At 34.6% G+C, this 25,445-nt stretch overlaps 1 protein-coding gene across 7 annotated transcripts in view; it reads right to left on the bottom strand.

Moving 5' to 3' along the window:
* Positions 1–16,593: 16,593 nt before the first annotated feature.
* The window catches only part of LOC123541017 (N-acetylated-alpha-linked acidic dipeptidase 2-like), a 44,392-nt gene continuing 35,540 nt past the window's right edge, over positions 16,594–25,445 (bottom strand). For 6 of the 7 annotated variants that reach the window (XM_053544873.1, XM_053544866.1, XM_053544868.1 and 3 more), the window contains 5 exons: positions 23,602–23,691; positions 21,783–21,948; positions 21,323–21,404; positions 21,098–21,190; positions 16,594–17,651 (listed from right to left, as the gene is read on the bottom strand). In XM_053544873.1, the coding sequence (XP_053400848.1) occupies positions 17,444–17,651; positions 21,098–21,190; positions 21,323–21,404; positions 21,783–21,948; positions 23,602–23,691 (639 nt within the window). In that variant the 3' untranslated portion in view covers positions 16,594–17,443. Of the gene's footprint in view, positions 17,652–18,394; positions 19,368–21,097; positions 21,191–21,322; positions 21,405–21,782; positions 21,949–23,601; positions 23,692–25,445 lie in introns of those variants that run through there. The other variant, XM_053544879.1, reaches the window with a different exon arrangement.

Raw genomic sequence — 25,445 nt, forward strand, 5'->3', positions numbered from 1 at the left:
GGTCTTTAAGCAATGACAATATTTTACAACGTCTTCAATAGTCATTAAGTGATGGAGTTATTTTACATGGCCAGCCAGGAATTTTAATTGATTGGGATATAGTCTAAGGTCTTGCATGGTCTTTAAGCTATTGTGATATTTTACAAGGTCTGCAAGCGTCTTTAAGCAATATGGATATTTTCTCTGGTCTTTAAGAAATGATGATATTGTCACCTTTAGCTGGGTCTTCATGTTATGGTGATATTTTGTACAGTTTTGATACAATGGTGGTATTTTCAAGGTCTTCCAGGGTCTTTAAGTGATGGAGATACATTACAAGGGTCAAGGTGTTTTTAAGTGATGGAGATATTTAACAAGGGCCAAGGTCATGAAGCGATGGGAGATATTTAAAAAGTCTGCCAGGGTCTTTATGCACTAGGGATCTTTAGAAGGTCTGCCAGGATCTTTGATGATAGAAAGAGGTATTTTACAAAATCTACTTAGGAGTTTTTAAGCAATTAATATATTTTTACAAGGTCTGCCAGGAGTTTTAAATGAGCTGATTTAAACTTGCATTACTTTTGTTTGGGTCTTTCAGCAATGGAGATATATTGCATGGTCTGCTTTGGCTTTTAAGCAATAGAGATATTCTGTCAGGTCGGCCAGGGTATTTAAGCAATGGTGATATTTAGTCTGGTCACCGAGTGTCCTTAAGCAATGAAGATGTTTTGCATAGCCTCCCAGGGTCTTTAAGTGATGGAGATATTTTATAAGGTCAGCCAAGTTTTTTAAGCTATGGAAATATTTCACAACATCTACCAGGGTCTTTAAATGATACGGATATTTTGTCAAGTATGCAGTGGTCTTTAAAAGTGGAGGTATTTTCATCTAGGACAGGGTCTTGGCACTATGGTGATATTTTGTAAGGTCCATAAGGGTCTTCAAATGAATATTTTGTAAGGTTTGCCAAGGTCTTTAAACAATGGTAATATCTAAAAGGTCTGCAAGGGTCTTTAAGTGATGGAGATATTTCACAAGGTCTGCCTTGGTCTTTAAGCTATGGTAATGTCTACCGGGGAGATATTTTTCATGGTCTGCAAGGGTTTTTAAGGAATGGGAATATTTCATAAGGGACCTTTCAGCTATTGAGATAACTAATTTCAAAGGTTTGTAAGTGAAGGAGATATTATTTATTTATTCATTTATTTATTTGGGTTTTACGGCGCACCAACACAGTATAGGTTATATGGTGCCAAACAGGACTGCACAATGCCCAACTTTATAGTGCTGCCTCACTGGAATATCACGCCATAGACATGTGGCATGATACCCCACCTAGTCATATTATACTGACACCGGACTGACCAGTCCTAGCACTATCCTTTTAATGCTGAGCCCCAAGCAAAGAAGCTACTAGTACCATTTTTTACGTCTTTCGTATGACGTGGCCGGGGATCGAACCCACGACCTCCTGCACATCCAAGCGGATGCTCTACCACTAAGCTACCGAGGCGGTTATAAACAACTAATATGCCAGGGTATTTTATCAATTCAATCATTCTGCAATTGTGACTGGGTATCTTATCAATCTGCCAGTGTCTTGCATTGATATGGAAATTTCGTAAACTCTCCTGGGTCTTTAATCAGTGGAGATATTTTGTTAGGTCTCCCAGCAGGGTCTTTAAGGGATGGGGTATAATTTACACATTTTGGCAGGGTCTTAATGCAATAAACGGCTGCCAGGTCATTAAAGGGATGGGGATATTTCACACTTTTAGGGTCTTTAAAGTAATAAAGAAATTCTGCCCTGGTCTTTGAGCTATGATGATATTTACAAGATCAGTGCCAGGATTATAATTTACAAGGTTTGCAATGGTCTTTTAAGCTATGGTGATATTTACAAGGCTGCCAGGGAGATACTTTAAAAGGTTTGCCAGGGTCTTTAAGGAATGGTAATCTTTTATAAGGTCTGCAAGGATCTTCCAGCAATTGAGAAGATTAATTTCCTAGGTTTGCCAGGGTTTGTAATGATGAAGATATTTAGAAAGACCCTATAACTAATATTCCAGGGTATTTTAATAATTTAGCCTATAACTAATATTCCAGGGTATTTAATAATTTAAACTTTCTGCAATTGTGACAGGGTATCTAACTAGAAAATGCTTTTGTAAAAAAGCGCATGTCTCCCCAAATGCAAAGTCCTATAGGCAAGACGTCAATAGGGGTCAGGAGCGAAAGTCAAAGAGACACTGATGGTTCGCTGCAATAGGGATCATCTACTTGGCATGTCCAGTCATCCCGCTAAGTTTCAACACTCGTGGTCTAGTAGTTCTCAAGTCACTGTTCAGGCTCCTGTGACCTTGACCTTTGATCAAGTGACCTAAAAAAAACAGGGGTCATCTACTCTGCATGTCCAATCATCCTATTAAGTTTCAACATTGTAGGTCAAGTGGTTCTCAAGTTATTTCCAAAAAATGATTTTACATGAACAGGCCACTGTGACCTTGACCTTTAATAGACTGACCCCAAAATCAATAGGGGTCATCTACTATGCATGTTCAATCATCCTATGAAGTTTCAACATCCTGGGTCAAGTGGTTCTCAAGTTATTGATCGGAACTGGTTATCAATGTTCAGGCCCCTGAGACCTTGACCTTTAAGGGAGTGACCCCAAAAACAATAAGGGTCATTTACTCTGCATGAACAATCATCCTATGAAGTTTCAACATTCTGGGTCGAGAGGTTCTCAAGTTATTGATTGGAAATGGTTTTCCACGTTCAGGCCCCTGTGGCCTTGACCTTTAACAGAGTGACCCCAAAATCATTAGGGGTCATCTACTCTTTATGATCAATCATCCTATGAAGTTTCAACATTCTGGGTCAAGTGGTTCTGCAGTTACTGACCGGAAAGGGTTTTCAATGTTCAGGTCCCTGTGACCTTGACCTTTAATGGAGTGACCCTAAAATCGATAGGGGTCATCTACTTTGCATGTACAATCATCCTATGAAGTTTCAACATTCTGGGTCAAGTGGTTCTTTAGTTATTGATCAGAAATGGTTTTCAACGTTCAGGCCCCTGTGACCTTGACCTTTGACAGAGTGATCCCATAATCAGTAAGGGTCATCTACTCTTTATGACCAATCATCCTATCAAGTTTCAACATTCTGGGTCAGGTGGTTCTCAAGTTATTGATTGAAAATGGTTTTCAATGTTCAGGCCCCTGTGACCTTGACCTTTGATGGAGTGACCCCAAAATCAATAGGGGTCATCTACTCTTCATGACCAATCATCCTATGAAGTTTCAACACTCTGGGTCATGTGGTTCTCTAGTTATTGATCGGAAATGGTTTTCAATGATCAGGCCCCTGTGACCTTGACCTTTGACAGAGTGATCCCAAAATCAATAGGGGTCATCTACTCTTTATGACCAATCATCCTATGAAGTTTCAACATTCTGGGTCAAGTGGTTCTCTAGTTATTGATCGGAAATGGTTTTCAGTGTTCAGGCCCCTGTGACCTTGACCTTTGATGGAGTGACCCCAAAATCAATAGGGGTCATCTACTCTTCATGACCAATCATCCTATGAAGTTTCAACATTCTGGGTCAAGTGGTTCTCTAGTTATTGATCGGAAATGGTTTTCAATGTTCAGGCCCCTGTGACCTTGACCTTTGACGGAGTGACCCCAAAAACAAGAGGGGTCGTCTACTCCAGCAGCCCTACAACCCTATGAAGTTTGAAGGTTCTAAGTCAAATGGTTCTCCAGTTATTGCTCGGAAATGAAGTGTGACGTACGGACGGACGGACAGGTCAAAAACAATATGTCTCCTGGGGGAGACATAATAAATCTGCCAGTGTCTTGTACTGATACAGAAATTTTGTAAACTCTTCTGGGTCTTTAAGCATGGAAGATATTTTGTAAGGTATCCTATGGTTTTTTAAACAACGGAGATATTGTACAAGGTCTTTCAGAGTCTTTAAGGGCTGAGGATATTTTACTAGATCTGCTAGGGGTTTAAAGTGAGGGGAAATTGCTTAACAGATGCCTGGGTCTTCAAGCAATGGAGATATTTTGTTTGGTCATCTGTAGCCTGGAAATCCAGTCTGACAATTTCTAACCTTTTATTTACCTGCAAATTGACAGCCTGGGGAAACCTGTTTTCCGATCGCAGCGCCACCTACATTACAACCGAAATATGCGGGTGTTTAATAAAGAACGATAACTTCTGAAAGCAATAATCCATGGCTAAAAATAGAAACGGAATTCTCACGGAAAAGACAGATCGGAATCGTGTACTTCCGAAGGTTTCCGGGCTAGAGAAAAATTCCGGTTTGTACTTCCCATAGCTTTTCCAGTTGTAACAACTTTAAAATATGTAAGTTTAAACTTAAATTTGCATCATAGCTGTCAAGATGTTACATTAATGCAGACCTAGTAATCTACAAAAATTGCCGAATTTTCGGCATCGTTGCCTCGTTTTCGTTTCAAACAAGCGCAAATATGATCACATGTTAATTAGGCTAATTATTGAAAATCGATAATCAGTAGTGACATGGAAACTCCTTCAGATTTCCCCAGGCGTTGATAATATCAGAAACTCGATGAATGCCAATTAACACTAATTAGCGCAAATTAAGTGGCATCTTTAATGTATAAATATTAGGTATGATTTCTTCTGACAATGCACAAATATTATCAATGGCGTCCCAGGCTAGGTCATCTGTAGTATTTAATCAATGAAGATTTTTTGCTCAGTGTTCAAGGGTCTGAAAGTGATGGAGATATTTTATAAGGTCAGCCAAGTTTTTTAAGAAATGGAAATATTTTACAAGATCTGCCAGGATCGTTAAGCAATATTGATATTTTGTTGGGTCTTTAATGAGTGGAGATATTTTCACCTTTGACAGGGTCTTCACCCTTTGAAGAGTCTATCAAAGTCTTGAAATTAATGACATATTTTGTAAGATTTGCCATGGATTTTAAACGATGGTAATATTTACAAGGTCTTCCACGGTCTTAAAGTGACAGAGATATTTCGTAAGGTCTACCTTTGTCATTAAGTCATGAAGATATTTACAAGGTCTGCCAGGGAGATATTCAACAAGGTCTGTCAGGGGTCTTTAAGGAATGGGAATCAGTGAAGACATTTTGTATGGTCTCCTACAGTTTTTTTTAAGCAATGTAGATAATTTTGTTGTAAGCAATGGAGATGTTATACAAGGTCTTTCAGGGTCTTTAAGGGATGGCGATATTTTAAAAGTTTGGACAGGGTCTTTAAGCAATAAAGCCAGGGTTTTTATTGCTAGGGTCTTTTAGCTGTGGAAATATTTAATAAGGTCTGCCCAGATATGGGCAGATAACTTGAGAATTGTATCTGCTTGGATCTTTTATTCTTATTTCATCAGCATTTATTATTCTACTAGCCCTGTTGAGCTGTAGTTCATGAACTGATGAGCATTCATGAACTGTTCATGAACATTCCTGAACCATTCGTGAACAATGCGATGAATGTTCCTCAAAAAGTTTGTGAACTGTTCACGAACCAAAAGTTCATGAATTGTTCATGAAACTATTCCTGAAAAAGTTCACCAACTGTCTGTGAACCTAAAGTTCAAGAATTATTCATGAACTAGTTCTTCAAAAATTTCAGCTTTGGTGCATGATTTTAAGTTCACGAATTATAAGTTCAGTAATCAAACAAGTGACTTCATTCAGAACTCTAATGCAGTATTTGATTTTATTTCAATTATGCTGATGGTTCATGAACCTGAAGTTCATACACTATTCATGAACTTCAAATTAATGAATTGATCAATCAAGTCTGAAATTCATAAAATTCATAAAACAGGATCCGTTTACTTGTAAAAGCTTCTAGTATTTACAGCTGAAGGCTAATACCAGAGTTACTGATAACATACATATGACTAGGAATGTTACTACATGTATTTTGTATTTTATGTTGTCTGCAATTTGTACAAAATTTTGATTAAACATTGGGGATGGCTAACAGAAGTTTCATCATTATTTGGCAATTTAGAAAATGTCACTGGAAAAGAATAATGGTGTACACTGATACTTGGTTGGTGAATTTATTGATGTCTTTCATTTCATACCAGAAATCCTTGTAATATTCATGAACTTGTTTAAGAATGAATCAAGATTTTTTCATGAATATCAATATACCTATAGAATTCAAGAAAAATTCTTGAAAAAAATGATGAACATTTTATGAGCAGTTTAAGAATATTAAATTCTTAAAACATTCTTGATATGTTCTTAAGAAAAAGTCAACTAAGATTCAATAAAAGTACTAAAAATTCAAAACCTTTTTCTAGTTCAGTACCAGTTCTTGAACCCAATAACTCATTAAGCATAAAACTTAGGTTTTCCTTTTACAATAAATGAATAAGTTCATGAACTGTTCATGAACTGTTCATGAACATTAAATTTATGTCACATGATCAGTTTCCATTATTTTGTTGCATGCTGGGAAATTTTTTGCACATGTGATTCAGCAATTTTTTAGAAGTTTGTGCAGCAAATAAGAAGGAAATATTTATCATACTACAGTAAGAAATGGTTTAAAAGGAACATGAGTATACTGAATATCAAATAAGTAATTATGGTGTTGTCATAAATTGTTCATTTTAAAAATATAAAATCCTTTTAAAATGTCACATGTTTTCACGACCCTGAAACAAAGCTAGTATCTAATCTGAATGTCAATCTTGAGATTAAAGTAAATTAGACCGTCTAGCAACTGAATTTTGGATAAAATTTCACTTGGGATTTTGTTGTTTTTTCCGCTTTTTTATATTTTGGAATTTAAAGACCTTTTTCAGTGTCGTATGAGGGCGTAATAATTTTTAAATGCAAAATGGACACAATCGGATGTCCTTGGGATTTAATCACAGGTTTAAACACTGCAAAGTGTTCTCAAGTCACTGACCTGAGAAAGCCTGCTTTTCTCAGACAGGCTTTATCAGGCAGTTGCTATAGTAACATCACTATTGTTAAAATCACTGTTTCTAATTCAGCTGGGTTCATCAACTTTCCATTTATCTTGTTACTTTCAGTTCATGAACCCCTGGTTCATGAACTATGGTTCATCAACTTGATGAATAGTTGATGCCGCAAAAAGTCCCATTTGTAGTTGATGAACTGTTCATGAATAGTTCACGAATAGTTCAAGAATTATTCATGAACTGTTCATCAAGTTCGCAAATTTCTGGTTCATCAAATTCATGAACCTATCAATTCATGAACTTTGATGAACCTATCAATTCATGAACTTTGATGAACACATCCAGTTCATGAATTTGATGAACCAGTCCAGTTCATGAACTTGATGAACCACGCCCAGTTCATGAATTTTTGATGCCGTAAAAAGTCCCATTTGTAGTTCACGAACTTTCATGAACTATTCGTGAACTGTTCATGAACAAAGTTCTGGAATAGTTCAAGGATTATTCATGAACTGTTCATGAATTTCTCAACAGGGAGGTATTATTTATCACAATACTATTCTAATTGCAGAAGTCATATTAGGATGAAGACAGCCTTGTTTTACTTATTCTTGGCCAATACAAAATTTTCTAGGCCAATAATTTGTTGACTAATTATCTCAGCCAAAAGTGTTGGTTTAGCCAACTTGGCTCCAGCAATTTTATTGAAATAATCAGATATAGGAAGAACTGTCGCTGAATTCGCATTGTTGTGGCTGGCAGATTTAGTAAACAGACATCAAGTGTGGATGTTAAATTGTAAAGATGAAATAATTTAAACAGGAATTCTATAATTTCTTAAGCAAATTACATTTTCTGGTCTATTGCAACCTTTAAAATTCAGCCCTTAAGAATTATTAATGACTTTAAGATCCTTCTGGATTGTGGAGTATACATTATTTTACATGCTTGTGTTCTATTCTTCCATTGATTATATTAGCATATTATTATTATTAATTACTTTGAAATAGCAGTTCTTGGAAATATCTTAGTAATATAAAGCTGCAATAATAATGTTTTGCACAAAAATCCAATTTTACTGGCAGGGTCTTTTAATGGTGGAGTGTTTTGCTTAAGTATGTCATTTGACTGGCAGGGTCTTTTAATTGCCGAGTCTTTTGCAGAAGTATCTCATTTGACTGGCAGTGTCTATTAATGAAGCAGGCATTAAGGTGGTTCTGCACATATGAGAAATGCAAGTAATGGCATACCTTTCCAAAGATAAAATATAATATTAAAATGTTTTACATAATAGATCTTTCCAAATAATGTCTTAAAATCAGCATGTAATGTGTGGATCTTTTTAATCATAGGCAAATATCTAGAGACCTGTATTTTTTTCACAATATTATAGACTGTATGTTTAATTCAACCCAGGGCAATTTGAATTATATGCACGGAAAGGGTGTGGGTGTGGTAGGGCCCTCCGGCAGTAATGTGGTTACGGGTGACCTGCCCCGGAAAATGTTTTGAAATATTGACTTCATTTGGTGCAGTCGGGCTGCTTTTTAGGGTGGTAAAATTATAGGCATGTGCGTATTGTGTGTTACGGTAGTACTTGTATTAGGTAATTACGACAGTGATTGCAATTCCTTTATACATAGATCATGGGGCCTGCTAACTTATGGACATACTCTGTTATTACTCTATATCAGAAATTGCAAGTTTCCTATAAACAGAGACATATGATTTGCATGCTCTTTTAAAAATAATTCCTCTTTAGTAATGTTTATTAGCTAGGCTGTGTCTGTTGTCAGGAAAAAATGGCTTGATTCTTATGATTATGCAAATGGAAATAAAATTATATCAGGCAAGGGGAATACCGTAAAGTTCCTTACGTAAAGTCAATTTTTAAGGGGAAAAGGAATTTTCTTAGAAGAGGCATTTAGATTCCCCTACAATAGACAGAAGTCATAATAATAACTATAGACACAAGAAATCGACAGATGAACAAGTATGAAATAAAGGGTATTTTTAATATTTAAGATGATTGGGAGAGCTGGCAGCTAGGGTGGACAGGGCTTTATGGAATGATGGATAGAAGAGGTGAATGCATATGGGAAAAGAGCAAGACAGGGGATAGGGTTTGAAATGTAAAGTGTCACTTTCTTTCACCATTATAGAAATAATTAGGACACTTAGACATTTTACATTATTTCAGCAGAGAGACTGAGAATGCTGTACATTATGTGGAAGTTCATTTCATGCTCCTGAATTTGATGGTAACTAGAAATGTGTCCATGGGACACAGATGCCCCCACTACATGACAAAGGAAACAAATTTTTTCCTAGGTCAGGGGCCATAACTCCTACAATACTGAATGAATCTGGATGTGGAACCCCAGGTGCACATCTGCACATGCTGACCAACATTCCTATAAACTTTGTAGACTCTAGGTCAAATACAAATAGCTACGCGCTACACAACATCAAAATGACCAATTTTTAACTAAGTCAGGGGCCATAACTCCTACAAGACTGAATGAATCCGGATGGGAAACCTCAGGTGCACAACTGCACTTGCTGACCAACATTCCTGTAAACTTTGGTGACTCTAGGTCAAATACTTTTGGAGCTACGTGCGACACAACATTAAAATGATCAATTTTTTACCGAGTCAGGGGCCATAATTCCTACATGACTGAATGAATCCGGAAGCGAAACACCAGGTGCACAACTACACATGCTGACCAACATTCCTGTAAAGTTTTGTGACTCTACGTCAAATACTTTTGGAGCTAGGCGCGACACAACACTAAAATGACCAATTTTTACAAAGTCAGTGGCAATAACTCCTAAACGACTGAATGAATCCGGACACGAAACCCCAGGTGCACAACTACACATGCTGACCAACATTCCTGTAAAGTTTTGTCACTCTAGGTCAAATACTTTTGGAGCTAGGCACGACACAACATTCTCGGAAGGACGGACGGATGGAGGACGGAAGGAAGGAAGGACGGATGGACGGACAAGGGCAAATCTATATGCCCCCCCCAAAAGTGGGGGCATAAAAATGAGCTAAGCTGACTAACCCACTGCTCAGGACTGAAACCAGACACAGTAAATCGTTTTGTCAGAAGACACTGAAAATTTATTTACACATAACCCGAAACGAATTAAAAATTTATTGACAGAAAACTCTTTTCAAAGGCATTCACTACAAAACATTGTAAAATATTGGTGACTGGCTGGGGTTCTTTTTAATGTTATATCATTCCATTAAATATTATAATGTATATAATGAAATGTAAGCTTTTGAATACTATTATTAACCAGCTATTTAATTAAAAACTTGCTTAAACAAAATAGACTTACTTTCTTTGATTATAAATAACAAAATAAAACATTAAATTTTGAGGTGCACTAATAAGACCTATTTGTATGAAACTCATTTCCAAACTATGCTGTTACTATCAATCAATGATGTTTCTCCTCTGTTGTTTTTTATCAATCAATTAACCATTACTTCACCTGACTGTGTCTACAAGGTACTTCTTGTTTTTTTTTTTTATTATATACACAGACAGACTCATTATTATCCTCCATAAGAAGAGACAAACATGCTTGTTTCTGGTGTTAAATTCCACTGACATTCTTTTAATGGTGGTCAGGAAGATCCAAAGTGCCTCCCTGGTCATTATGATAAATGGCACTGACTGGCATCAGGGTAGAACCACAAACCATCTAAATGATGGCCCTGAGGTGAGGGACATTTAGTGAGAATGAAGGTATACAAAAAAACATACACATACAATTCTCTTCATGGCAAGTCAAGTCAGGATATATAAAGATAATCAAAATAAATACAAGGACACAATATTACTGACAAAAATTCTAACCATGGCCTATAGTTAAATGCTTTTTGTTCTTGCAGAACTACCGTAGATACCCGTGTATAATGCGCACCCGTGTATAATGCGCACCCCCGATCTTAGTCCAAAATCCTGGGGGAAAAAAAAAAAAATTTTTGGTCAATTTTGAGGTGGATGGAAAACGAAAGTAGAGTTTACATCGACACCGGTAATAAATTTTATCTCCACGGCGGAGAGCAGCATCGGTCGCACGGTACTATCGATTTTTGTTTTCTCGAAAATAAAACCAGTAAATTATTGTTATATTTGTTGTTTTACCTTTTTTAATTCACTATTTTGAATAAATAAATAGCAGCTGATTCAATATTTCGGAATGGTATCTTTCAAAATGACATGAGCTTCTCAATTTAAACTGATAACAAAAGGTGTGATAGTCTTTTTGTCACGATCATAAAGCCAGTAATTACCGGCAATCAACGTGTCACCTCGTGTCAATTATGTTGTTCACAGTTTGATCTCGGTTAAAGATAATTCTCGATCTTTAATTAGTAACATAATTTTTGTGATTTATAAACATTTCTTTCGTCAAAATACTTTTAAATTTATATGAAATTAATTTTGTTTGTTTAGGATAAACGCTTTGTCTACATTTCACTCAGCGTAGCACAATCAACAGAGTGAAAGAAATTGCCACTCTCGTCCAATCAGGCAGAGTGTTGCATAAATCTTCCATTTTGATAAATTATCTATAATGCGTTATCAAGTACTTTGATTTGCAAACTGAAGTCACGTGGCATAGGTAACGAAAACGAATTTAGACGGCGTCGCCAAAAAAAAAATTGAATAGCCTCAGGAGTGATCACCTACGAACAAAACACAGGGTCTGAACACAGACTAATTTTAAGTTTAAACAGTTTGGAGATGTGATTTATATAAGGAAATCTTGTAATAACATCTAATAACCTTTTTCGCTGCGGTTGTATTTTAGTAAAGATACACCACTGTACCAACAACAACTGTTACGCAGTAAATGTATTGAAAATTATTGTCTTTCTGATATCATGCAAACATGTTGTATTTTTTTTATAATAAATATAGTAGATTTATAATACTTGGCTACCATTAAAGGTAAGCAATGACCTCAATGACGAAAGGTCAGTTTCAATACAGTAGTGTTAAAAACACTTCATCTATTTTTACTTTACATGTACGCCGATCGGACTTGTCTGGCTACCGACTAGATAATCTTTTTTTTAGAAAAAAATAATTCTTTTATATATTCTGACTTCATCAGTCTTGGCTGAGAAGAGAAGGGACATAATTATACAAAATTTGAATAGCCTCAGGAGTTATCTCCTATGAACAAAACATACGGTCTGAACACAGACTACGATCGGACATGAACAGGTCACTGACCGCGTTTGTTTAAAGCAGATTTTATAAATAAAAACTTTAAATGAAGAGTTACAGAGAATAAAACACAGAATTTACTTACATATTTGTATAAGTATCCACAGCTACACGGATAAATTATATGAAAATTATACATCATTACATGTATACAAAACTCATCGTCGGCTTTAACTGTAATCAACTATACGATCAACGCTTCACCTTAGATATTTTACTCAGGTTAAGTACACCGCGTTATGTATGCCGAATCACGAACGCGTTGAAATAGCTTTTTCCCAATTTAACGATTATTTCATTTATTACAGGTATATAACACAGTATAATAAGATACACATAAAAATCGATGTGTAAATATCAATTTACTATTTTATTGATGAAATGCAACACATCAAATTTCATGGTGTGATTTAAATGTTTTTTTTTTTACAATGCAAATTTCTCTATTTCGTCAAGGCCGTGACACACAATAGTAATACATAGAATAATAAATATTACAGACTGAAAACGTCTGGGTAACAAATATATAACGACATAAAGACTCTGTACTAATAAATCAGGTGTTTGTTTGGGTGTGGGATTTATTAATTTTCGCTGTATACTTAGTCCGGTGAATTAGACTTTAGATCAATAAAATCATGGGAAAAGCATATATATGTATACTTGAGATTGTGACTGTTGACTGCCATTGACAGTTTTATGTGCACTGTTTACATTTAATTACATGTAATGTCATACGGGATTACCTTTAACTATTATCATTTATAGTGTTTTCCACGGTTAAATAGTTATATCATATTGAATAAACATGGAAAATTACTAGTTCTTCTAAAAACTGCGAATGGCGACTGACAAAAGAATTTGCAGGGTCGTTATAACTTTCACATTTTAATTATAGTCAACACTTTGTGGGTTCTATAATTTTTGGTTGCGGGTTTATCCCGCTACCAAAGTTAAAGTGTATTTCTGACAATCATAGCACCTTTATTTTATTCCGAATCACATCCAAAGGATGTTCATGTGCTACACAAAATAGTCCCATTCATGAACAGTGCGGATGAATTATCAATGAACAAGCAGTTCTTATTCAACCTGTATCCACTCACACTGACCATTTAGATTATATAAGATCTATCAATGATAAGGTATTCCAGCCCATAGTTACATCACAAGCTGGGTCAAATTTATACTCAGTCATACTCATAGATGACAAATACACAACTTACATCAGCATCAAGCAATGTATTGATGTATAAGATTCCCGCCAGAACATAACCACGTGATGTGCAGTATATAATCTCTATCTATTTTAACTATGTATTCAATATGTCTTCAAAATAAATTTATGACTCTTTTTATATTGTTGAGAGAGTATTACCCAATGTCACTGCACTTATATAGGGCAAATATAGTTTGAAGACAGATATCAACATTTTAAGATACAGTACTCTCATGCAGGGAAGAAGATAGAAATTTACATCATTGGTCCAGGGTATAATAATTATATAAAATGCAGTAAAACGTTTCGGTGAATGAGATCACTCCTTTCATTAAACGCTTTGATAAAAAATGCTGATTGGTAAGCTTTTATATTCTCTTTAGTGTCCTACATCTTTTTGTGTTCATGAACTGTATGCGGGCCAGTTTAATGTTATCTGTTAACAGATTTCTAAAAATGTATGAGGTTTTAATCTCGCCTCCTACAAGTTTCTTGCATTTCTATTGGTCAATAGACGTCACGTGGAGTCAGGATATATTCCATATCCTGCAAGTACATTTCAGATATGAATTTTGATTGAAACAAAATGACTGCAGCATCGCTGGCGTAATTGAATCAAGTCAGATTATAAATTAGCTCCAGCTCCAAGAGTAAATTGATTGTTTTCTTGCCGTTTTTATTCTCCCACTTAGTTTAGGCTCGTGAAGTTGGACAAAAGTTAGCCGTAAAGAACAATGACTATGTATGGGAGACGACACGACCGTTGAAATCTTGTTTTTTAAAAAGTTAAATCATTGTAAAACAAAGGAATTAACATAATTTGTTACTCAGCAGTTTCACACTGGGTATTCGGCTACCTACTCGTGTGAGCGATACCGTCATCGTGTGATTTATATACATGTAGGTTGTATAGGGTAAATAAAAACAATGCCAACTTATGACACATATTTAAGGATGTTGAATATTTTATAGACAGATTCGTTTGAGGCAATGCATTAATTCGTACTGGAAAAAATATCAGTCATCAATAATATTGATATGACTATAAAATTTGAAGAAATGTATCGAAATTCGTGTATTTTGATGTTTTGAGACGTATTTTTCTTTGTTCAAAGTTCAGATAACTGAATTTGCCACTCTCCTTGCTAGAACTATACATACTCAACTACAAAACGTATGGATCCTATACATGCAGTTTATTTTTGTTGATAAAATTTCAATAATACGCATCCCGTCGCTGTATCTGATGATACCTCTGACGATGGATAAAAATAAACAAAGATACTTACCCGTTTGCACATAGATACCGTACTCGTTATGTTAATGAACATTTACAAAACTCCCCGCAGCAACTTTCCCTTACGGTACACTAAATGAACGCAACGGCAGGTCCCGCTGTGAGGAGCGTGATAATGTATAAGAACTAGATGATGGAGTATATGTGAAACCCGACCTTTCAGTAGATCTATATGATTAGATGTAAAGAAGTGAGAGTGGACCATGTCGACAGTAGTTCACCAATATTAAGCCTTCCCTAACACCCACCCTCTTCTCATACACATTCTATCCTCTCGTCTTCTTGAAGTTCCTCCTTTTTTTCCCTAAAGGGAATTCGGACCTCCGCTCCTGATCTGCGCATGTATGGCTTCGGCTTCATCAATTTGCCTTATATCGTATCGGGTAATATTCGCCTCTTTTCATAGGCGCAACATCCATTAAGGTAGTGCTCATTACGCGACTCATTTACAAGTGCATACAATATACACAGATTGGTTTCTTCATACTTCAAATTACTCCCCGGCTTCAGATTCATAATCACCATTTGCAATGCATGAATTCACAACATGAACAGGTAAGATGATATTTTAATAAAGTTTAAGTATCAGACGAGCTGATATGACTTTGATAAATAGTTACCTGGAACAAGCATAGGGTGGATCCAGGATTTTTATCAATGGGTACCGCCAAACTATATAGTTTCACCAAAATTTCTCGTCGTCTTCACTTTTATAATTTCCCACCATTTTAGGTCCGATTTTCAACATTTTGATAATTAGCAAATATCTTGATGCTTGAATTCGTCCGACAAACCTAAAACCTACTAGAGGGGATAACAATCAAACATTGTGGTTACGGTCAGTCTCAATTTCAATTTCTGCAGGGCTTACGGTCCTGGGTCTCTTCGGTTCGTAAGAGCGTAGGAAAGGAGGGGGGTTGGTCAAGGGGGCACGTGCCCCTCAAATCCTGGACAAAATTCGGGTAGGAGACATTAACAAAAGGGAAGGCAAATTTACATCTCCAGTAAGGGAGCGTCACAATGTCTATAGGCAATACTTCTATCTTTAGACACCGCTGCAATAACATACTAATGGAACAGCCGAATTCATATCTTCTTGGTGGGTGAAGACAAGACAACACGTCGCAATTCAATTGGTAAGTACACACAAGAATGTGTCAATGTGGATGGATCTTGATAGCAAATTTGAAGAAATTATGCGAGAATATAATATAGAAATTTGACATGGATATAGTTAAGGTATGATCTTACGCATTCAGTACTAAAACTTTTCAAATCTTCAGTAAAATAGGGAATAAATACATGTTTTAGGTGTGAATATCCAGTACACCTACATGTATATAAATTACACGAGGACGGTATCGCTCACACGAATAGGTAGCCGAATTATTGTAGGATCATTTAATCTGCATGCAAGATAAAGGATTTAACAGGAAACACCGAAATTATATACCTGAAGATTTTCGAAAGGATGGAACAGAAAGTTTTTGTGTGTGTTTCTGATCAAAACCAGTTCATAACCTGTGAAAATGAGCTTTTGTGTTTTGTGATTCAGTCAAAATACAGTTCATTGCACATTTTATGTTTGGTGTTTAATTATAAACAGAACATGATGACCAAACAAATGATTGCAGCATTCCAGTGTGCACTATAAGTAGACTTTTTAATTTACAAAATGTTTCAATGTAGCATGGAAGTAAAGATAAAATCGCTTCGCCCTCGCCTGATATGGATTTCCTTGACAGGATGTATCCCGTATCGAGTCACAAACTAGCAGTGTAACTAATAATATACTTTCTTAAAACAATAAAAACGATACATACCATTAAAGAGTTTTATACACCTGTTAAATAAAAAAGGAATATTCGTCTATATCTCTGTGTACTTGTAGTGAATAAAATACTTTTAAACTATAACAATTTGGACAAAGAAAAACAACATTTCCAAATGAGTATAATAATTATGTTTTACTACACTCATGGAAATACAAGAAATTACAATATACACTTCATGGAAATACAAGACACACTTCATGAAAATACAGGCTACACTTCAAAATACCTTGAATAAGGTAACTCTAGAGTAGGTATGATACAGGATAAACATTACTATCACTCGCTTACTATGTCGTACACTTGATATGGATAGAAAAACTTTCACTCGCTTCCAATGACGTAAATTAACAACATGTGCCATTGTCACTCGCTTCCCATGACGTAAATTGACAGCACGTGCCACTGTTTCTCGTTTCCCATGACGTAAGTTTCAGATGGACAGAAAGAGAGCAATTTAATAACTATTATGTGAAAATATCACATGCTTACCATGGCATAAACTTTAGGTGAATAAAGATATGATATTTTACTGTCATGTGCAAGTATCACTCGCTTCCCATGACATACATTTCGAATGGAAAGAAAAATGATAAATAACTATTTTTTTTGCACTGATATAAATTCTGGCTTTATATCATGTTGTTGACAGAAGAATCTTAACGAATGTTTTTTAAGTTGCCATGAAGAATAATTGTTCATATAGTTGAAATATTTTATTAAAGGGTTAAATGTTATTTTTGTACTCTTAGACAGGTGTAAAAGCCCTCTGTGACTTCTTGCTAATCCAAGAATCAACTTTTGTTGTTCTGGGAGGTTACATTACGTATAAAAAGCGGTTTATTAAGATATTCGTTGAGTGACACTTGTTTGATATAAGATTTTATCAGTAAGAGTACATGAAATTTGTAACGTCCATAAGTGTCGAAGAGGCCGACTGTATTGTGAATAGAACCACTGAAAAATGTTGACGTGCAATCTTCCATTGTTTGTCTATATCTCGCCCAAGATTTATTTCTGATAAGGCGTCCACTATACCCGGAAAGCTACTTCCAGAATACGCGTCGGCAGAACTTTCCGCAAATAAAATTTGTCTGCAAAAAGAAAAATAGCGTTTCATTTCCGATACAAAATAATTACACCTAGTTCTTAAACAAAATAATGAACATATGACACAACGTTTAGTTAAAATATATTACTTTTTAGGAAATTTATAAATGAACAAAATGCTTTTATGCCAAAAATTGTCTTAAGAAAAAACAACAAATTGACACTTTGCAGATATGTTAGATTTATCATTTCTGATTAAGTGGAACTCTGAAAGAGAAAACTCTTTGTTTGAAATTTTTCTGAAACCCAGCTGTTTGGAAAATTTAATACAAAGTTGTGAAAGGTTGCATTTCGATGTTTTTAAGAAATTGCTTAATATGATGAATTTTTGAAACATCGAGACCGATTTTAACAAAATTATATTCATATACAATTCTGAACCCAAAATATTGTATATGATAAATAAAAGTACACCTAGGACAGATTGACACTGTAGCCTGTTTTCTAAAGGATATAAAATGCTTGACGTAATCACTTATGACGTTACGCTCATTGCCCTCGCCTGATATGGATTTCCTTGACAGGATGTATCCCGTATCGAGTCACAAACTAGCAGTGTAACTAATAATATACTTTCTTAAAACAATAAAAACGATACATACCATTAAAGAGTTTTATACACCTGTTAAATAAAAAAGGAATATTCGTCTATATCTGTGTGTACTTGTAGTGAATAAAATACTTTTAAACTATAACAATTTGGACAAAGAAAAACAACATTTCCAAATGAGTTTAATAATTATGTTTTACTACACTCATGGAAATACAAGAAATTACAATATACACTTCATGGAAATACAAGACACACTTCATGAAAATACAGGCTACACTTCAAAATACCTTGAATAAGGTAACTCTAGAGTAGGTATGATACAGGATAAACATTACTATCACTCGCTTACTATGTCGTACACTTGATAGGATAGAAAAACTTTCACTCGCTTCCAATGACGTAAATTAACAACATGTGCCATTGTCACTCGCTTCCCATGACATAAATTGACAGCACGTGCCACTGTTTCTCGCTTCCCATGACGTAAGTTTCAGATGGACAGAAAGAGAGCAATTAACTATTATGTGAAAATATCACATGCTTACCATGGCATAAACTTTAGGTGAATAAAGATATGATATTTTACTGTCATGTGCAAGTATCACTCGCTTCCCATGACATACATTTCGAATGGAAAGAAAAATGATAAATAACTATTTTTTTTGCACTGATATAAATTCTGGCTTTATATCATGTTGTTGACAGAAGAATCTTAACGAATGTTTTTTAAAGTTGCCATGAAGAATAATTGTTCATATAGTTGAAATATTTTATTAAAGGGTTAAATGTTATTTTTGTACGCTAAGATAGGTGTAAAAGCCCTCTGTGACTTCTTGCTAATCCAAGAATCATCTTTTGTTGTTCTGGGAGGTTACATTACGTATAAAAAGCGGTTTATTAAGATATTCGTTGAGTGACACTTGTTTGATATAAGATTTTATCAGTAAGAGTACATGAAATTTGTAACGTCCATAAGTGTCGAAGAGGCCGACTGTATTGTGAATAGAACCACTGAAAAATGTTGACGTGCAATCTTCCATTGTTTGTCTATATCTCGCCCAAGATTTATTTCTGATAAGGCGTCCACTATACCGGAAAGCTACTTCCAGAATATGCGTCGGCAGAACTTTCCGCAAATAAAATTTGTCTGCAAAAAGAAAAATAGCGTTTTATTTCCGATACAAATTACACCTAGGTTCTTAAACAAAATAATGAACATATGATCACAACGTTTAGTTAAAATATATTACTTTTTAGGAAATTTATAAATGAACAAAATGCTTTTATGCCAAAAATTGTCTTAAGAAAAAACAACAAATTGACACTTTGCAGATATGTTAGATTTATCATTTCTGATTAAGTGGAACTCTGAAAGAGAAAACTCTTTGTTTGAAATTTTTCTGAAACCCAGCTGTTTGGAAAATTTAATACAAAGTTGTGAAAGGTTGCATTTCGATGTTTTTAAGAAATTGCTTAATATGATGAATTTTTGAAACATCGAGACCGATTTTAACAAAATTATATTCATATACAATTCTGAACCCAAAATATTGTATATGATAAATAAAAGTACACCTAGGACAGATTGACACTGTAGCCTGTTTTCTAAAGGATATAAAATGCTTGACGTAATCACTTATGACGTTACGCTCATTGTTGGCGTACATTAGCGTAACTGACGTTATCGTCGTTTTTAGCCGTTTAGACGTTAAAGGGATTACTTGGGGTGGTTGGACTACAGTTTTCATAAATCATGTCGTTTCGATATTTAAGGAAATATTTGATATAGATGTACTATATAATATTTATTCAATATAATTATTTATCAGACAGTGAATTATATTGCGGTGTTCAGATACAATTGTAATACATAAACATTATTTAGTTTTCAAACGTAACGTCGACGTTACATTAATTTCACGGCTGTGACATCTCGGCTAGATTTTGCAATTTTCATGTGTTAAATTTAATTCATATTCAACGTAACACTTATGCATATCAATTTGCAGACAATTGTATGTACTTTCAGACTGTAGTCGCTGTTTTGAAAACAAATACATATTTCTTTAAATATTTCGGCACCTAACAACTTCGTAATTTTATTTTTTGCATTTTTTGACACGTGTGACATCGCGGCTAGATTAAAGTATACATATATTAAACGCCATTATCAAAGTCAATATACGACAAAAACTTACTAATTCAAAAGTAGAATTTATGTACTTTTTGTCAAAATAAATATTATAGAAAGCATACAATAGTTAAAGAAAATACAGAAATTTTAACAGATCCTGTCGAGGGAAGACATTAAATCTTACGTTTTAAGTTGGATCTGTCTTTTGCTTCCTGTTTGTTACAGGAAGTATTGAACAGCAAATGACTGCAATGATGTCAAATATAGTTAAAGTCACGTCACCGAGTCTTCTTATTTGACGGAAAAAAATAATTTTATGAATTTACCAAGCCGTTAAATAATGCGCATTTGTGAATTCTGTTACATCTTACATAACGTTTTAGTGTTATTTTCTATGATTCTATGTCGAATTAAATTTTTACTAATTGTTAAACGTAAATGCGATCATATTTACTAACAGGGAGATTGTTTTGTCTTTCTTGTGATATAAGAAGATAAACAACCGTATTCCTAAAACGAATTTCATGAAACAACGTACGCAACGTCTTATATCTTTCTGATACGTCGTTGGAATTCACGAGTGTTAAATTAAATACAACATTATTTTCAAGGGCTATAAAGGCATGTGCCATATTTTCAGCAAACAGTCATGTCATTACTGTAAAACCGACGTTTGAGGAGATCAGCACATGTAGAAATATTTTTTACAATTATTTAGTAACAGTTATAGTGGATATGTTTACCTTTTAAATTGCCGCCCAGGAAGGCCTGCTGGGTCTAAAAATGCCCTGTCCAACTGCATTAACTGGTCATTGATGCGACGTGTAACAAACGGACTAAAATATAAAAATACGGTAGATTTACCACTACTCATATCTATAGTAAATTATTATAAAAGTGTTTTAAAACCGAAATTTTATTAAAGTACAAAATGCATTAATGAAATCTGACAGTTAAATAGAACTCACTCTTTCAAGTTCACAGTCTTCATTCTATCTTCAAACTCATCAACAGCTTTTGTAAAGTTGTCTATTGCGTCATTCAGGAGGGCTAAAAGTTAGAAGTTTCATTTTATTTTTTAACTAATGTATCATTCTATTGCAGTATCTATGATAGCTACGAATGAATAGGTCATTCAATATAAACATTTACTTAATTTGTAATTTCTGCAACACAGTATTATATGAAATTAAGGAAATTAGGCATATGAACTTTATTTCAGTGTTAAAATATCCTTCAGCAAACTCTTATTTGTTTATTTCATGTCGAATGCCACATGCGTAGTGGCTAAATGTTCTATTAAAATTAGAACAAATAGCAATATGTGATCAAATACATAAAAACTGTTGAAAAAAGGCACACAAAAGTTTAAATTGTGATGTTAAAGCAGACTCTGAAGAATTGTGATTCAGATACAAATATAATTACAAGTATCCAATCCATTATCATTCATCTGTTTGCCATAGTTTGTCACCAGAGTACTGCCAAGATCTTTCATAACAGCGGAGTAGTCGGACAAATTAAATGGCAATATAAGGCTGTCGGCCAAATCTCTCGCCAGTTCACTCAGGATCTGACCAATAGCTGTGTGGTACTTAAATACAAAAATAAAAACGATGAAAAACTCTTCCTAAGTACAATGACCTTGGTCTAATTTGAAATATCTTAAACTCTACACATTTAATTTCTTTCATATATATTACTGGTAATCTTACTATTTCAATTTCATTGATCCATTTACCATAGTTTGACACCAGCGTACTGCAAAGATCTTTCATTAGACACTGTGACATTAAATAGCATTTTAAAATTGTCAGACAAATCCCTCTCCAACTTGCTTACTTTCTGAAAAAATGCTGAGATTAATTTTAATGTATGTATGTACCTAATTGTTTCGTTTTTACCATTTAAAATACGAAGAGATATGTTGCTTAATTCTAAATTCAAGGAGCACAATTTCTAACTGGTCACCTGTGGTTTTCCTTTGTTGAGAGAGAAAACTAATAAATTTGAAAACAGTTTTTACTGCATTCAGTCTTGATGTCCATAACATTTTGCTTAAACAAATGAGAAGTTCAAAAGTTACAATTGATTGAAAAGAATCACACTAGCTACCTTAAGTAGAAAAATAACTAACAAGGCACAAACGGTGTTAAGATCCCTGTAATTGTCATGTCTGCAGTACTGGTTAATCGTTAAAAGTCACTACAAGACATAGTTTTGGCAAGCTAGATCATGGAAAGCTTGTCCTTCTTAGGCAAATGTTCAAATGATTTACTTATAAAGTACATGTATGCGAGGTTTCTACTATACACTTATTGACCGGCAAACCAATAATTAGTGTTTTATTGTAGGCAATTTTTACAGCTTTTTTTTTTAAATAACATATTAACACAGTAAATATGTGTTGCATATAGACCACTCATATATCACGTTGATTTGTATAGAGTTATGTAAATAGTATGTATCAGTGGCATACAGACCCTATGAGATATGACTCAAATAGTTTGTAGTATTTCTTTATTTTTCAACTTTTTTTTTCCGGGCCATGTTGTTGAACCACCGTTCCACTTTTTCAACGAAATTTTATATGTAGGTCTGACATCAGACAGTGGATCATAATTATGTTTGCCAAAATATTTATTTACATGGGCGTCCGGTTAGATGTTTTATATAACGTTATTTTTTCAGCTGAACTTGGTGCATTTTGCAGGAACAGGCGGACACTTTGGTAGACTTTTCGTAAGCCAACTGGGTGGCTTCCTCACATGAAAAGATTCTACACGCCAAACGATGTTTCAAACCCACAACGTTTAGGGACAAGTGACTTGTAGCAAGCAATCCGAACGGGCAGACACTTTGGTAGACTTTTCGTAAGCCAACTGGGTGGTTTCCTCACATGAAAAGATTCTACACGCCAAACGATGTTTCAAACCCACAACGTTTAGGGACAAGTGATTTGTAGCAAGCAGTCCGAACGGGCAGACACTTTGGTAGACTTTTCGTAAACCAACTGGGTGGCTTCTTCACATGAAAAGATTCTACACGCCAAACGATGTTTCAAACCCACAACGTTTAGGGACAAGTGATTTGTGGCAAGCAATCCGAAAAACTCGACCACAAATGCCAAGGCTGAAACACAAGACGCACAACTCTGTCGACAAACCCTTATGTTGGCAGTTGATACACTGATCTTTCATGTCATACTTCGGATTATAATTTGAAAATAGATGTCACAAGTACAAACCTTAAAGCCTCGATCCATGATTTTATCAACAAGATAAAACGTCTCATAAGCTGTATGATACATCGGGTAAATTGACACTTTCAACTTTGGCTGAAAATTAATCAAGCATACACAATTTTAGTAGAGGTTAGGTTTTGCCTGAAACTTAATCTAGCATAAGACTCCTAGCCACAAAATTTTAATGCCAGGTTTAGATCTACGTTTAGCAAATAAGTAATTTTAAGTTCATGAAACAATACACCATTGTTAAAATACTGGCAAGCTGAAAGGTACGTCCTATGTATTTGAAAAACAAAACACAAAGTGTGTTCTGCAATATAACTACTAGTTCGGTATCAACAATTTTTGTAAAGATATTGTATGACAGAAAATGTTTTAAGGATGTACCAGCGTTTTTTTTTTCAGGATATCCGCCATTCTGAAAAATGTTTCTTCGAATATTGCTTCCGAACAAAAGTTTTGCCAAAAATTAATACTAAATATTTAAAATATGGCTAATAATGTACCATTTAACTAAATATATTCTACTTTTTGCGAAATTTTTTTTTTTACCCTTATTTTTGGCTGGCATTTGCCTAAAATTGACGTAAGATTTACAATGGGGTAGGGGTAGGTAATTTCAAATATCTATTAAAGTAGATCAGGTTTGGTTTTGATATTTTCCTGGCTGATACATATCATGATAAGCTATAATTGAAATAAAAAAATTCAAGATAGCACTTTATATTATCTAGAAAATATATATTAAAACAAAAAGAACAAAAAGTATCAAAATCCACCAGTTTTTAACAGTTTTTTCTTAATAAATCTCTTAGATGCACGGTGATCCCAACTTATTTTCTTTCCATTTTGAAGCATTTTTGTGTGTCATTAAAGCTGCAACATATTTGGAAAATCCTAACGTCAGATTTTTTTGTAGATCTAAATACGTTTTTCCATTGAAAATAAAGTGGATGTGGTAATTATGTCAACATGTAAAAATTAAAGAGATTTGTTAGTGACATTTATGCTTATATAATACTGACATCATCTTATATTCATATTAACCTGTAAGACCTGAAATCCCTATAATATTAAGTGGGATATTATATGTTTTATAAAGTATCACCATTTTTTCAATTTTACAAAATTTCAGAAATGCATAAACAGTGGGTGAAGAAAATGCCCTATAAAATTAAAACGAGTTCGGTGACCTGTGTTTTTTATTCTCTTGTTTGTCTTGGAAACTAATGTTCTTCAAGCTCACAGAGTATGAAAAAATTCTTAACGTTAGAAATAATTCGTTCCTACATTCTTAAGTCTAATAAATAAAAATGTAGATCTACTATTTAAGGTGCAATTTAGTTAATATAATGTTATTTATACCGTGTCACACATCATATATAAAAACAAAAAAAAAAAACCCTCTTCAATATTTACCTTAAAAATTGGCATTATAATGGAATGACTTATCTCCGAGTTGTTAACCATACCGTTAGTTCATTGTTCCTTTCAACTTGTGTCATACAAGTGCATAGTCAAATGCCAGGCAGGATTGGTATTTGTGTCACTGATTGATCTCTAGTACTATATCTACACTGTAAAACCTGCCCGCTTAGCTCTACAGGGAGAGCGCAGATCTACAGATCTCGGGTTCGCGAGTTCTATCCCCGGGCGGGCTGTATGTTCTCCGTGACGATTTGATAAAAGACATTGCGTCTGAAATCATTCGTCCTCCACCTCTGCTTCATGTGGTGAAGTTGGCAGTTACATGCGGAGAACAGGTTTGTACTGGTACAGAATCCAGGAACACTGGTTAGGTTAACTCTCCGCCGTTACATAACTTAAATACTGTTGAAAATCGC

The sequence above is a fragment of the Mercenaria mercenaria genome, chromosome 1 (assembly GCF_021730395.1).
Source record: "Mercenaria mercenaria strain notata chromosome 1, MADL_Memer_1, whole genome shotgun sequence".
In the NCBI taxonomy this organism is placed as follows: domain Eukaryota; kingdom Metazoa; phylum Mollusca; class Bivalvia; order Venerida; family Veneridae; genus Mercenaria; species Mercenaria mercenaria.